This window comes from Aptenodytes patagonicus, chromosome 1, assembly GCF_965638725.1.
Source record: "Aptenodytes patagonicus chromosome 1, bAptPat1.pri.cur, whole genome shotgun sequence".
Classification (NCBI taxonomy): domain Eukaryota; kingdom Metazoa; phylum Chordata; class Aves; order Sphenisciformes; family Spheniscidae; genus Aptenodytes; species Aptenodytes patagonicus.
The window spans coordinates 159,260,719-159,276,788 of NC_134949.1; the positions used below are offsets into that span (position 1 = coordinate 159,260,719).

General features: G+C 40.4%; 1 protein-coding gene across 16 annotated transcripts in view; it reads right to left on the reverse strand.

The window, feature by feature from the left end:
- The window catches only part of MCF2L (MCF.2 cell line derived transforming sequence like), a 177,442-nt gene that overhangs the window by 59,729 nt on the left and 101,643 nt on the right, over positions 1-16,070 (reverse strand). For 15 of the 16 annotated variants that reach the window (XM_076360712.1, XM_076360690.1, XM_076360677.1 and 12 more), the window contains 2 exons: positions 12,029-12,112; positions 2,010-2,124 (listed from right to left, as the gene is read on the reverse strand). In XM_076360712.1, coding sequence (XP_076216827.1) covers positions 2,010-2,124; positions 12,029-12,112 — 199 coding nt within the window. Of the gene's footprint in view, positions 1-2,009; positions 2,125-12,028; positions 12,113-16,070 lie in introns of those variants that run through there. The other variant, XM_076360759.1, reaches the window with a different exon arrangement.

Below are 16,070 nucleotides of genomic sequence, written 5' to 3' on the forward strand. Positions count from 1 at the left end.
TCGTCAAATTTCATGAGATTCCTGTCAGCCCATTCCTCTTGCCCGTCCAGGTTCCTCTGAATGGCAGTCCTTCCCTCAAGTACATTGACCAGTTGACTAGTTTCTCAGCCACAAACTTGATGAGAGCGCATTCCATCTCCTCCTCCAGATCCTTGCCAAGGATGTCAGGCAACACAGATACATATGGTTCCCTGAGGAACTCTGTCTCCAGGTAGAGCATGAGCCATTAACCACCACTCTTTGAGCTTGATGATCCAAGCAGTTTCTCACCCACCCAGCAGCCCATCTGTCAAGACGTAACAACTCAGACTGGATACAAAGGTGCTGGGGAAGACTCTGTTAAAAGTCTTGCTCAAGGTGAGGCAAAAGACATGCAGAGCTTCCCCTCATTCATACATCCAGTGATTTTATCACAGAAATACATTGGTCAAGTACAATTTATTGTTTTTCAATCCACACTGGCTACTCCTCATCACCTCTTTCTTTCTTTCTTGTGCCCATAAGTGTGTTTTAAGAGAACTCACTCCATAGTTTTCTCACAGACCAAAGTGAGGTTGACCAGCCTGTAGCACTCTGGATCATTATTCTTGCCCTTTCTGAAGACAAATGCAATATTTATCTTTCTCCAGTCATCACAATCCATCTCTGATCTCAGAAACCTTTCAAAGATGATGGAAAGCAGCCTCGCTATGACATTGGCCAGCCTCCTCACCACTCTCGATGTAGTTCATCTTATCCCAAAGACTAGATTTGGGTCAAGATTTCTCAAGAGATCCTTGACTTGATCTTCACCCGCTGCCAGTCATTCTCCTCCTTGAACCCTGACTCTAAGCTCATAGGCCTGGGAGACACTGTCAGAGAAGACTGAAGCAAAGAATTCAAGTGACTCAGCCTCATCTGTGTTGGCTGCTACTGATTTACCCAGCGCATTCAGCACAGGTCTACGTTTTCCTTGTTTATTCCTGTACTGCTAAAGCAACAGAAGTTTTACTGGGGGGCCCTTGATGTCCCTTGCTCCTAGTCCCTCAGGTCCAGGTGAGCTTTGGCTTTCCTGAAATCATCCCTACATGTTTGGGCAATGTTTCTATATTCCTGTCCCAGCATTCACTTCCTGTATGCGGTCTTTGTACTGAGGCTCAGTCACAAGCTCCCTGTTCAGCCAGGTCAGTCTCCTGTTGTGTCTTTTCATTTTCCAGGATGTACCATCCTTGTGCTTGGAGGATAGTGTCCTTAAAAACTTGCCAGCTTTCCTCAGCAGATTTAGTCTTCAGAGTTGCCTTCCATTGAATCCCACCTACCAGTTCCCTGAATAAGCCCAAAGCCAAAGGCTCTTTAAGCCTAGGGTCTGTACCCTACTCTGCTACTTGCCTTCCTCACCTCCATCAGGATCTTGAACCCCACTATTTCATTCCCTAACAGATCTTCAACAAAACCACAATTTTTATCGAGCAGCCCATTGATAGCACTACTGTGCTGTCTAAGAGAACCAGGATTAATTGCTGGGCCTGCTTAGCACCCTCAGTCAAAGTTTTGGAAATGCTGCAAAGACACTACATTCAGCTGAGCCAGGGAAACAGAGCACAAGTGGTTAGGACAAATCTCTGTATATAACTATGGAGTATTCCCTCACACTGAGTAACATCTTGAGTAGCATCCAGGAATTAGCATATTCTGCCAAAATTATTCATGTTTTCAACTAAAACACAGAACACTGCACTCTAAGATACAGCAAAGATAAGAAACAAGAGGACAACGTCCATCGCAGTATCTGCATCCATACATACCTGGAAGTAATTTTCTGATGAAATGTAAAGAGCACTATATAATTAATTTAACAACTACATTAGGCAGCTGTCACTAATCAATACTTATTGACACTGCACTATGAGCTGGATTTTCCTTTTCTTTAATTAAATACCAAACCTGACCTTTACACCATCACGTAAGTGACCGAATGTGAAAAATCACTTAGCAGATAAAAGGGTATTTTCTCCTAGGCAGGTGCTCACCTTGGGATGCTTGTCAGGTAGGTGAGGACATTCTGGAACTCCTTCTCAGGGATCTCGCTGAAAGCTGGATAGTCTGGAAAGGTGATAACAGGGCATCCATCTCCCCCTCTTCCACCTACAAAAGAAACAAGCAGCAGGCACGTTTACATGCAAGTCCCTTTACCTGCAGTTTCCCAGTAATGAAACTACTGAGGGTTTTTTTTTGGTGCAGGGCTTATTATTGTGGACACTGTTTATTCTGAACAGTCTAGTCTCTTTTTCAGAGCTTAGGAAGTTTTATGGGAAGGAACTTGTTACACCACATTAGATTTTTTCTGTACAAATGTCTTTGCTCATGTGAACACAGTTTTGACACCAGATGGCAGTGCATCTTTCTTTTGATAAATGTCAACTGTATGTAAATATAACCAATTTGGAGAAAGAAATGAACTGATTTAGGGAAAAAAAAAAGTTAATTCAGAATTAAGTAGGCGAATCTCCATCTTGAACTGAATTCAACCTTCTTACCAGTTTGAACTCATTCCTACAACCCCCCCTGCCCCCCGCCCTGGCTTCAGCTAGCTGCTCTGCTTCCAGCACAGTCTAAAAGAAGTGGCAGGACATTAAAACAAATGGGGGAATGTGTTTCATATGAAACTTCCTGTTCAACTTCTCAGATTACCTACAAAAGGTAAAGCAGAGCTGAACACCTACGCTGCAGTATGGCTGCTGATGAGCTAGATACCATCTGTATCTTTTCTGGCATTTGCACCACTGGGTAGAATTCAGAAATGCAACACTTTTTAACGTGCTTCACACACATTTTTATATACAGCACTGTGCTGGTTTTGTCTGGGATAGAGTTAATTTTCTTCATAGCAGCTAGTATGAGGCTATGTTTTGGATTTGTGCTGGAAACAGTGTTGATAACACAGGGATGTTTTCGTTACTGCTGAGCAGTGCTTACACAGAGTCAAGGCCTGTTCTGCTCCTCACCCCACCCCACCAGCAAGGAGGCTGGGGGTGCACAAGGAGTTGGGAGGGGGCACAGCCGGGACAGCTGACCCCAACTGACCCAAGGGATATCCCACACCAGATGACGTCATGCTCAGCATATAAAGCTGGGGGGAAAAGAAGGAACGGAGGGACATTCGGAGTGATGGCATTTGTCTTCCCAAGTAACCGTTAGGCGTGACGGAGCCCTGCTTTCCTGGAGATGGCTGAGCACCTGCCTGTCCATAGGAAGCAGTGAATGAATTCCTTGTTTCGCTTTGCTTGTGTGCGCGGCTTTTGCTTTACCTATTAAATTGTCTTTATCTCAACCCCCAAGTTTTCTCACTTTTACCCTTCCGATTCTCTCCCCCATCCCACCGGGGGGGAGTGAGCGAGCGGCTGCGTGGTGCTTAGTTGCCAGCTGGGGTTAAACCACAACAAAAAATGTAATTTTTTTTTAAAGGCAATGTTAATGTTTCATGTCTTAAGCAAGGATATTTTCATAAAGACAAGCTGGACAAAGGACTTGTTAAGCCCTAGCAACTGCATGAAGTTAACAGTTGGGGGGTGGCAGAGACACATTGCTGGAAAGTTATCTTTGCTTGACAGTTCAAAAAGAGAAGAAAAACAGCCAAAAATGACTGTGGCAAAATAAGAAGGATATTTTTTCCAGCCCTGAAATCTGACAATTGTGCGGAAATCAGCTGTAAACTGTATTAACAACACTGTCTGATCATGACAGCAACAGTGATTTGTGAAAATTATAGTGTGCTATTACCCACTTCAAGTGCCTTTACATCTAACCTCACCAGAAAAAGAAGAAAATATTTGAGCTCAGATTCATTTGATAAAAGAAACTATCATTTCCCTCCAAAACTGCATGTAATTAGAAGAGCTCAAATAGTATCCTTATGTTAATTTGTGGTGAATCTGACTTCAATCTACCAGCTTACAGGCAATATGGTGCTACCACTGTGTAGGCTCTTGAAATCAAACTACACCAGAAAATAATGTGCTCTGGATGCATTTAAACAACAACAAAATGCAACTATTATGCAAATATCACAAGTTTGCAAACACAACCTTTACGACACATCAAACGCAGAAACGTTAAGTCAAGGGAGTTAATTTTAGCTATACAAATGTTCACAACACTTATGTAAGTTAAGACCAATTTTGATTCTATTATTTTTTGTTCTACCCAGGCTCTCGGGACCAAAGCATTTTCCTCTCTCATTAAAAACATTTCAAGCATGATAATGATTATTTCTGTTGCTCACGAGGTGTTCTGCTCTCTCTAGAATATCTATTTTTAGGTACAATTATACATTATTTGCTGTATCCCCATTGGTTACTTGCTTTGTTCTACTTAATTTCTATAAATAGGACATACGAAACAAAAGAAGAACAATAGGCTTGCAGGACACATCCTAAAAGCAGAAGCCCGGACTATGACTTTCAGGAAGTTCCCAGACCACCACTGATTGTCAAGGGCAAATAAAGCCATGCTGCATTGACACTGCCTATTAATTTTCAGTTTCTAGTACAGTCATCCATGGTTATCTTGGGTGGAGATGACTCTGTCCTGCCACACGCTGTTAGAAGATCGTTGTTCACTGATTATCTTTTTCTCCAGTATTTTCCTGCTGGGACACTTAAGCACACATATACCTTCAAATGCTGCTCAACTGCTTTTCCTTATCAGGACCTCGCTGCTGAGAATAGTTTAAAGCTGAGTGACCTTAAGTGTTATACATAATAAATTCTGTAAAATTTCAGCTTTAACATCGCTGACCTATAGAAGTCACTTTCTATATTGCAATTTTAAATATATGGCCATCAATGGGAGACAGGCCACTCCAGCGAAGTAGTTGCTACTTACAAATGAGTGCTTCTCACAGCAAGCTACAAAGCAGGTATGGGAAATCTAACAAAGTAAAAATCTTAGATTTAAGTTGTGTTTGTATTAAATAATAGTAAAAGCAGTAGGTGGGTTCAGTTTTTAAAGTACCCTTTATTTCATAATGAACCTGATGCAGCAAGGAGTGATTCTTTTTTTCCCCTTTATTCAGAATCACTTTTTCTTGCTTCACCTCCGCAGAAGCAGCATTACGCAGTTTATTCCAAAATTAGCTGTGTAAAATGTGGGGTTTTTTCCTTCTCCCAGAACGAAATCAAGCCACAGAATCTAGGGGGAGGAGATAAAAGGGAAATGGGAGTTTGGGAAGCTAGGTTGAGGTTTTTTTGTTGTTGTTGTTTTGTTTTTAGTGAGAGGGAAAGCATGTGACGTGTGACAAAATGAACAATTTTACTTCTCTCATCCTTCTTGAAACATGGGCTTAAGGCAAAAATTTAACACATCTTATTAAAACCAATTCACATAATAACCTTCCAGCATTTCAGAAGTATATACACCCAATTACAAGAAAAGGACACAAAACTTAGATGAACTCTGTGAGTGCTACAACTCATGAAAATAATTCCGTTTGTACACAGTCATTTTTAAAATGAGCAACTGGAATTTTAATCACCATCCAAAAGAATAGTGATTTAACAGTAATATTTTAATAAATTCAGGTCTGTTGGTAGAGTGACTACGTCTAGTTACCTCATAGTCATAACCGTTGGAAAATCATCTCTCTCCTTCCCCTCTAGTTTACAGTCCCGAAATTTCAGCCACAGCTGTGGAACAGCCTAAACTTATTTGCTGGCCAAGTTCTGTTCACAATGGCACACACAAGCCTACTCCTATTTCTAGGCTTAAGCAGGGATGCACTGACTTATCCAACTGGAATGTAATGGTTTTATGTGTTCATAAGACAACCAAGTATCTCTTTGAGAGCATTTTCTTTGTCTAATCTTAGGGGGTTTTTTTTTGTTTTTTTTTTTTTTTTTTTAAGTTTAATCTAAATTTCTCAAAGGATATTAAACCCCTTATTTTCATTTAATAATATAAACACTGTTGTGACTATGCAAAGGAAATGTTGGATGGGGCTTTGAGCCACCTGATCTAATGAAAGATGTCCCTACACATGGTAGGGTGGTTGGACTAGATGATCTTTAAAGGTCCCTTCCAACCCAAACCATTCTAGGATTCTGTGATTCCATGATTCTATGAAAATGCTGAAAAACACTAATATCTCAAAAAGAAATAATACCGAAACAAATGCAACTTGAGTGCCAGCTTTTGGTTTTGTTTAAATTGCAAAGAGCAGAAGAGAACACATCAGTTCTTAAGCATGTGCAATCAGTCCACACATATTTTACCTGAAATGATTCCCAAAAATTACATGAGACTTGTCTCATAACATGCAGCTGTAACAACATTCTTCAAATGAGAGGATTATTATTTTTCAGGCTAAAAATGGAAACACCATAAAAGTAAAGAGCACTGAAGTGTATGTCAGCAATTAAAAAAAAATAAAAACACAATACCACTTTAAGTAGATCTGCTCCCACCCTACTTCCATGAGCCTTCATTACAGCAAAACTTTGTTATGAAATCATTTATAACTGACTTTGGCAACCTATTCAACTGAAACTTCTTTAACAGATTTAGTATCAAAGAAAACATAAATCACCTCTGTAAAATGGAAGTTTTGCAGTGGATAAATCTCTACAATTCTAGTAAACCTCCAGTTAGGTGGAGCTGTCTTCTAAATAGATCTACATGCTTTGGTCTTTGGCCAGTTTTTAAATCAGTGACAGCCCTGTGTTTTGGGGAAATACACATTTTAAAGCCACGTTGAATTGCATTAGCTCCACAGGTTAGGTAGTAAAATGACTTAATTGTGCCTAGGAAATAGCACTTTGTGTTCCTAACTTTTGTATACAATTACTTAAACAATAGTGCCAACCATTCAAATTATGTGGACCCAGAGCATCGTGGCCTTGTGTATGAAGGGAGTGATTCTTGGAAACGATCCTTGGAAAACTAGCTGTGCTACTGTGAGATGGGACTGGTAAAGTTTAACTTAAGTCTAGGTAATTTACCATTTATTCTTTATATTCTGCTACATCTAACTTCTCCCACCACAGCTGCAATCTCTTCTGGGTTTATTTTCTTCTTTTTATTAAGCAGCTAGGGTGATAGAGAAGTGCCAAGCCAAGGAAACTGCAACACTATTTTATGCACATTCTAATCAAGAGGCATATTAGTGACTTGTTATCTAAAAATAATCTCAAATGAGAAATAATTAATACTCTTTTCAATTTAAAGTGTCACTAACAGGGAAAATTACAAAAAAACATGCATTGTACAGCTGCTAAAAAACACACACACGTGCGCATGCATACACACATAGAGAAAAGGATAATTCCCCACAACCCTGTGAAAGACATGCTAGTTCTTTTGGTAGAGGCCAGCAAAATTTGGGAGCAGCAAGGGGGATTGGCTCAGACTTCCAGGAAAGAAGAGCAAGAGATTATTTTGTAATGTTTCCCTAGTTATTCTGCTCCTGTTTGCGTAAGAAAAGGTATTCTCAAAAGCACTCTGCCCAACTCCACAAAAAGGAAGCAAGGTAGATGGATATAATTAGATGATGACAGAGCAAAGAGGTAGGTCTTCTAGCCTGAATCTATAATGCAAATGAAATAGTATTCAGACTACAAGAAAAAAAAATATGATCTCTATGTTGATCAACATGCACACACAAGATTCAAGAGCATCACCATTGCTAAACGGCTTGGATCTACAACTCTGGTTCAAAAGACCTAGCTTAAGTAAAAGTAATCTTGTTTGCAGTCATGTCAGAAGTGAGGTCTTCGTGTGAATGAGAGAAAGGCTTACTATAGATTTTGCTTTACTGTTGTGGTGGTTCAGCTATTATGTTTGTATGTTTCTGATAAAGAATTTCTCCTTTCCATTTGCATAATATACTTAACTGGAGTACTGAGAGTATTTGAAATTACGCACAGAATTCAGTGAGGTAGTGGATAAAAGCTTCATTGCATATCCTTCGCAAAGAAAAACAGAATCAAGGGGTTTAGTAAAATATCCTTTCCTTGAAATGAGAAAGAAGTTTTACTTGTATAACTTCACAAGCTGCATTTTGCCCAGGCTGATCAGCAGCAAGTATACTGGCTTAGAAATCAGATTGCAGTAACAAAGTTTGTACCTGAATGTATTTGAACTGGAGACCTCTTAGCCAAGGATTCATTTTTTTTCCTTTCTCTTTACTGCTTTTTTTTTTTTTAATCTCTACAGACAGTAGAGACAAGGTTTAGCTCAGTGAATATAGAACAGCAGTTAAAGCCTACACCTATGCAAGACAGAAACTGCTAAGTAATACCTCTTCCACTGTCAATACACAACATATACTTTGAACATGTTATATTGGCAACAAAAATCAAGTTGATATTTTAAAATAACCGATGCAATGTATGTGGTACAGGATCCACTCAGAAGTTCCCAAACACAATTTTACAAACAGACTCAGCACCCGTGGATACTTCAAAGGGAACAGTTTAACCAGTGAGGTATTTTCAGGTCACGTCCACAGAGGAGAGCAAGAGCACAGCCAAGGAAATAGTTACAGAGAGTGAGAAGCAGCTTATTATTTACAATGATAAGTTAAAGGGCCAAAGATATAAGCATTTGGAAAGCTAGTACCAATGCTAACTTTTTCAACTGCAAGAAAAACAACTATTAATTGATAGGCAAAAATGCAAGTAGCATAAACTTGTATTTATATGTCCTGTAATGGAAATAGTTTGTTTGAAGTTGTTCAACGCATAAAGAGGCATTCAAAGGAAAGTGAGCTGAGATTATTGGTTCAGTACCTGTGGCGGCCAAGAGTCTCATTTGCACATCACATAGCTTGTACGATTTAAGATGCATACAAACATACACACCTGTCTGTACGCTCTTGTTCATCTACATTTATTTTAACATACCTGCATACAGCAATGGGAGATAGTTGCAAAGTTGGGTATGAAAGTCACACAGCAGCTTTCCAATCAAGGAAAGAGAAAAGAAAATACTTATGAAAGACAATATAAAATGCAAATGAAAGACTGTAAGGAATACATTTTCCAGAGACTTTTAAACGGACCTTCCAAGGTCCTTCGTGAGGATAAAAAAAGTGGAAGACCCTTTGCAATGCAAAAGAAAAAGTGGTTGCATGAATACTAACTAAAGGAAGAAAAAAGTGAACCACATAGAGGACGTTTAATACAGCCTAGCAACAACAAAGAGTAACGACAATTCTTGCAAAGATAAGGACCTTGTTCCACAGAAAGAAAAAACTCCAAGGGATAAAGTAAACAGCGGGACCTGAGGTAAAATATTAACTTCAGGGTTTATAAACTTGTTATGTGAATGATTGATTAAAAACCTCATCCACAGCTTGCCCCTCTGTTAGATTTAAGCTGAACACATGACTGCCTACTCACTGCTGAGCAAGAGCTAAAGCCTTCGGCTTCTGTGGGAGTAGCTAGCACCTTGACCTCACTGCACTTTGCTGTATCTACTGAAAATCTGAAGCATTAATGTAAGCTTTTGCTTTATTTTCTTTCATTACAAGCCTAATTTGGATGTCCCTATAGCATTTCCATTACAATCTAGCAGAACGAGGGACACAAATTACTTTGCACCTGCAGAGGAAAAGAGACCAAGAGAAAGAAGTGACCCCGATTTAGACCAAAACACAGAAAGTAGCTCGGGAACGGGTACAGCCTTTAGCCACAGAAGCAGACTAGGTTTCATTCACTATTCAAGCAAGCGTCCCACGAGACCTAGATACATCCTATTAGAGAAACTAAAGCAATTCTCAAGTATATGTCACATTGCTGTTAAAAAGCCAAAAACTAAAACCTGAAATGCATCTAAGACATTACGCAATTCACCATACCTGCAAAGATGCTACCTACCAGAAGCATTTGTAATCTACGGACTTTCATTTTTGAGTTTTATGCCATGTCCTAAGATTCTATTTCCAAGGCAACTTAGTAATAAGCAAAAAAGTCCCCTTCACACACACACTGTAAATGTCTTAAGTGTCATTCCAGCAAAGCCACTCATAAGCACAACTGCAAGAACAAACAAATTGTACATAAATCAAGTATGAAAATATTAGCTCTGTTCCTTTGTTCACAGAACCTGTAATACCACTAGTTGGTACAGCACAGAAAATTAACCATCAGTGTCCTGCAGGAGCATATTAGGATAAAAGAACTGAAGTCCAAAGTGAAATGAAAATGCCTAACAGTCAAATTGCCCAAGAATAATAAAATACAACAGAGACTATAGTCACAGTCCACAGTAATGCAGCTGTCCTACTATTTCAGGCAAACAAAACAGACTCCTAATAGACATGAGGGTGAATACATAGAAGAAAATAGAATGGGGAATGGCTGCTCTTACTAAGCTCCACTGCACAGTGGATGTAATGAGTGCTGAAGATGCTTGTGGCTGTGCGAACTCAACAATCTTAAGACGTGAACAATCTCCAGTTGGACTCAATGAGATTTTATTCATCTACTGTAGTCACCAGTTTTCCCCCTCGCTTCAGAGGGGCAAAATATAAACCCTACTTACAGTTTCCTAGATAGGCTGATTCTTGCATAACACTTTTATGAGCCATTTTCTGCCCCTGGATAAGAACGAAGAGCTTGGAAAGTCAAAAAAATAAAGTGCCAGAAAAGAACTGTAGCTTAAACACCATCATCTCAAATGGAGCCTGAACAGCCAACTTCATAAACAAAATAATCTTATTTCCAAGTGCTACCACCACCCTATAGAAAACACAGTAACTACCACAGACCCACACTTGGTTTAGCTTGTGTGGCAGGAATAAATCATAATTAATGGTTAATTATGAGTACAACAAGATTCAACGAGCTCTTGCCAAGCAAAGCAGTACATTGCTTCGTTCCCCCGTGTCTCGATCTGATGCAGGGAGGGATTCCAAGGAAGAGGGAACAGTCATAAAGCCCCAGCTTCAGCCTAGAGAGGTAAATCTCCTTTATGCTGAAGGAGGCAGGGCAGCTCTGCAAAGCCACTGACGGTCTCCCTCTCTATGTACTGGAGGGAGGGCAGGGCAGTAACTCCAGCAAGTTCGCTGCTGCACACCTGCAAGAGCTTTACAGGCAAGAGGGCAGGAAAACAAACTCAGAAGCTTATCACACACCTGCCACACAGCCTTATCAGTGAGCAAAGGCACTATCTCCCTTTACCCATTAGCAGCCAGCCACCGTTCCAGCATCGAGATGGACCAAGCCCAGCAACTGACTGGCACCTGCACGGCACATAAACACCCCATCACCTACCTGGCACAGGTTATCCAGGGGCATCAAAGACGCTCTGCGCTGTGTGAACATGGCTGTGCTGCTTTTAGAGATGGCTTTACACCTAAAAGCATGTTCCTTTGCAAAAGGTAGCACCCCGACCAGAACTTGGTGCTACACATGCCTGAGCCCTCGCGCTGAGGCTGTGGGGGAACATGGTACTGTGGTGCTCGCTCGGACACTACTTTGGTCAAGTCCAAGGTGTCACCCTGGGCTTCAGTATCGAACCTGACAGCAGAGCCAGCAGCAGCGTAGCCTGTGGGCCGAGGACTGCAAGACCACAGCAATCACCAGTGCATCCACACTGCACTCTCCAACTCTCAGCAAGGGCTCAGTTAGCTCAGAGAGCTCTAGGTCAGTGTTTGAGCCCTGTCTCAGCTCCAAGCACTGGGAAGCTCAGGGTAAGTACCCACAGCTCCCTTAGCACTGACTACAGGAGGCTACATGTTCCTGTACTGGGCTGATCAGCACTTCCTTATTTATTTTCCCCTGTTTATTCTTTTATCCTACCCTCAATTCCAACCCATTATCCTGGGTACTGGAAAATGAACTATAATATAAAATTCCTATTATATTTAAAAAAAAATAAAAATAAAAATCTTATTTTCATAAAACCTTGAATAACAAGTCTTGGTAGTCTGTATTTTGAGTTGCTCATAAAATGTGAATTTCTCCTATACGAGACCTCAAAAACTATGAAAACACAACAGGCCCAACCATACACCTGAGCAATGTCTGCAGAAGGAACACCATAGTCTTACCTGACAAGTAAGCAAATTGTTTCTTTAACTGGTCCTGAATATCTGCAGCATAGAGGGGAATGATATCCTGATGCATGATTTCATCTGTGGAGGAAAAAAAAAAAAATTTGCATTGCAAAGTCATTTTATGTAAAATTTCACAGCAGACATAAAAAAAAAAAATCATCCCTAGAACACAAACACCCAGAAAACTATCCAAGTTTTGAAAAATACATGAAAATGTTTGGAGTCTTTCAAGTGTCTGCCAAGGGCAAACTTTTCTTTGAACAACATATTGATAAAAGAGTAAAATAATGTGGATTCGCTGACACTTGGAAACAATACAGGATGTCACTGAACCAAACACTGTAGAGCTAATATTCCTCAGGAATGGTGTTAAACAGTGGGTTTTTTACATACCAAATTCAATTTTTATTAAAAACTTCTCAATGCACACAAAAAAGAGAAACTTATGATCCCTCTAGCCTGTTGTATAGTGTTCAAATACCCCAAGGCAGCAGCTTTCAATAAGGTAGGTAGAACAGGCTTGAAAGGACATCCTCACATTGAGCACACACATTCGTACCTCAACCGTGAAAAGCATTGCTTAATCTTTTCTCTCAGCTCTTCTACTTTAGCTTAATGACAAACATACTGCTTTTCTGAGTCTTTGTTTTCTGCCACAGTGTTTGAGCGGAGGTGTTTCCCATGTATTTCCAGAGGTCAGGCAGAAACCTAAGTTTTGCTGACCATGATAAAAACTGCATGACAGTCGCCTCATTCATTAAAATGATTATTTTTTTTTTTAACAAGGAAACAAGAAGTTTTACTCTTTCGCAATTTCTAAAAATTATTTATTCTACATTTTTAGCCTCATTGAAAAGCAGCGAAGGGATAACCTAGCATTTTCATTAATTGGTTTTGAACATTTCTTTTAATCTGGCACTGTATAAAGAAGTTTTGGGTTTAATGTACACCAACGAAATGCCATTAAGATAGACTCAAATCTGACACACAGAACTGTGAACACGCACAGGAAAAGTAAGTAAAAACCTAAGAGTGATGTAAGGATAAGTCAAGTCATCTGCCTTGAAGTACAAGCTGATCAAACAGAAGTAGAGCTCTGGCCCTCAAGGAAGGGACTTGCTATTACTGAGATAGAATCATAGAATCATTGAGGTTGGAAAAGACCTCTAAGATCATCGAGTCCAACCGTCAACCCAACACTACCATGCCCACTAAACCATGTCCCTAAGCGCCTCATCTACTCGTCTTTTAAATACCTCCAGGGATGGGGACTCCACCACTTCCCTGGGCAGCCTGTTCCAATGTTTAACCACTCTTTCAGTAAAGAAATTTTTCCTTACATCCAATCTAAACCTCCCCTGGCGCAACTTGAGGCCATTTCCTCTCGTCCTATCACTTGTTACTTGGGAGAAGAGACCGACACCCACCTCGCTACAACCTCCTGTCAGGTAGTTGTAGAGAGCAATGAGGTCTCCCCTTAGCCTCCTTTTCTCCAGGCTAAACAACCCCAGTTCCCTCAGCCGCTCCTCAGAAGACTTGTTCTCCAGACCCCTCACCAGCCTCGTTGCCCTTCTCTGGACACGCTCCAGCACCTCGACGTCCTTCTTGTAGTGAGGGGCCCAAAACTGAACTCAGTATTCGAGGTGCAGCCTCACCAGTGCCGAGTACAGGGGCACGATCACTTCCCTGCTCCTGCTGGCCACACGATTTCTGATACAGAAATCTTTCAGAGATCTTTCAAATGCTAGATCTTGAGGGCAGAGCCGCTCACTTTTATAAGCGAGTCTCATGTGTGTAAAATTCTGAGAACTGCAATTATCTGAGAACAGCAAAAAACCCCACTTTCAGTTACTTATTCCAGATAAGCATCAACTTATACTAGGAAACAGAACATCTCTGTTCTCTTTCGGTCAGTCTGGCAGAGGAAGACCCGTGACCACTTTCAAGGTCACACACTGATCAGAGCTATTTTTCTGCATCCGCTGAACTGCTGCTTGATCAGAAGACCTCTGCATACCACGCTGTCAAATCCGTAAGCGGATGCATTTAACTGTTAAGTCATATTTCACCCAGACCTTCAGTTATGTCATCATCTTAATGTTTTTAAGAGAAAACTGAACACAGATCTTTCGAAAGTCCAATCTCAGATGGCCAGGTCATTTCCAGAAGAGGGGACCCCACCCAAGGGAAAAAGGATTTTAGATTTTATTTTTGCTGTTAGTCCTTTTTAATATAAGGAGCCCTCCTGCAGAGTGTTTAAGAAACTAAAGTGAACATCCCTGATTCTGCAAACCAATGCCTGCAGGCAGACCCATTTACCTGAATATAACCTATTACAGGATGAGCGCCTAATTTTTTGGTGGGAGATGGGAAAAGAATGCAATTACTTTGTAATATGCCATCCTGCCTACAGCCACAGGCAGAAATAATTTTCATCATTGCAGCATAAGCATGTAATAAAATAGGTGTGTTTTGCATACGTAAGTAAATACGTGACACACACCATTCAAGCAGGCAAGATGTTCGTAAGTGAGGGAAACTCTTTACTTTATGTTTCCCAGATACATAATGATCACTCTTTCCTCATGTATCCGTGTGATCAATCCCATTGCGGTCCTGACTTGTGCCAGGTAAAGATGCAAGTCTAGATTTGATTGCCCCAGTGTTCTCTCTGATAGGAACAGCAGCTTTTGCAATCAGCACGGGCAGCCCACAACCTTGCGGTCAAATACTGTTTCACTGAAAAGACAGTATTTTCCTCCCCCTGGTTTTAAACTCAGATTTAAGAGCCAGTGTGATTGCAACCACAGGAGTGGCACACTGTGCCTGTTCACAGGCGGAAAACCTCCAGAAGCCCTTCCTGCTGTGCTCTCCTCTGCCAAGGCACAGCCCCCTTCTCATCTTGCTGATCTGGTTTCATGACACTCTTCAGGAAGCAGAATATGTGTTAAGATCAGAGCTGATTTTCAATAATTTGAAACAACTGAGATAACAAGTAGCAGTACAAAACAATGTGAGAAAAATGCAACTGTTGGAACTGCTGGACCGTTTGCATCCAGCAGCTTGACAGGATACACCTGAACCCAGTATCAGTGCTCACAGATTTAGCCAGAAATCCCTCTCCAATACCCTGTCTCCTCTCAGAGAAGATGCAATTGTAAAAACTCACTGCTCTGCATCATTTCCTTTATATTTAGCATCCCTCTAGAAATGAGAGTTCATCGCAGTTTGTCTGGGACTGAATCTGATTTCACTTTAAGTTTGTCCATCATTACTTGAATATGCTATTTCCTTAACAGGATAAAGTAACGAAAGGCACACATGCCGAACAGACTGCGAGGGCACACACTTCTTGCACTCATGGACTTTGGGGAAAATAATTTCTTGGAAATATTCTTTAAATAGAGAACCTGCCACCTGCTACAGTCTTTAGGGACAATTTCCACTTTACTAAAGCTAATTAAGTGCACGTTAAAATACAGAATTACTGAAAATCTGTTCACTGTTTTCTAAGGAATTTTTATAGGCTCGAACTCCACTTCCACTTATATGGATTAAGATTTACACAGCCCATGATTTTCCCTGTTCTACCTTGACTGCTTTACATAGTATTTTCAAAGCAGAGACCTAAGAGTTTGTCTGTTTTACTGTATCTAAAATTCATGGCTGAAAGGAGGTGCTCACACCAAAACATGCTAGAATATCCAGTCTTTCCTGAAGAGCTCATTTAAAGAGTTTTCCACAGTAGTCTGCTTAAAATAAAGCCCCTGGGATTTATAATGCATCTGGTATTGTGGGTGCTAATAAACAGTAAAATAAGGTTCTGTAAAGTTATGACTGCTTTTTTTTAATCATTATTTTTAAAAACTGAACACAGATATTTTTCTAAGCCAGCAACTGGAGGTTCTTTAAAAAACACATTATCCAGTGTTTAAATTATGAGTGTAGGAGAGGACAGAAGTGTCATCTTGCTAACATAAAGGAATCAGTTAAGTACGTCGTTCTCATTAAAAAAAGCCTTTCTCTTTAAAAATGT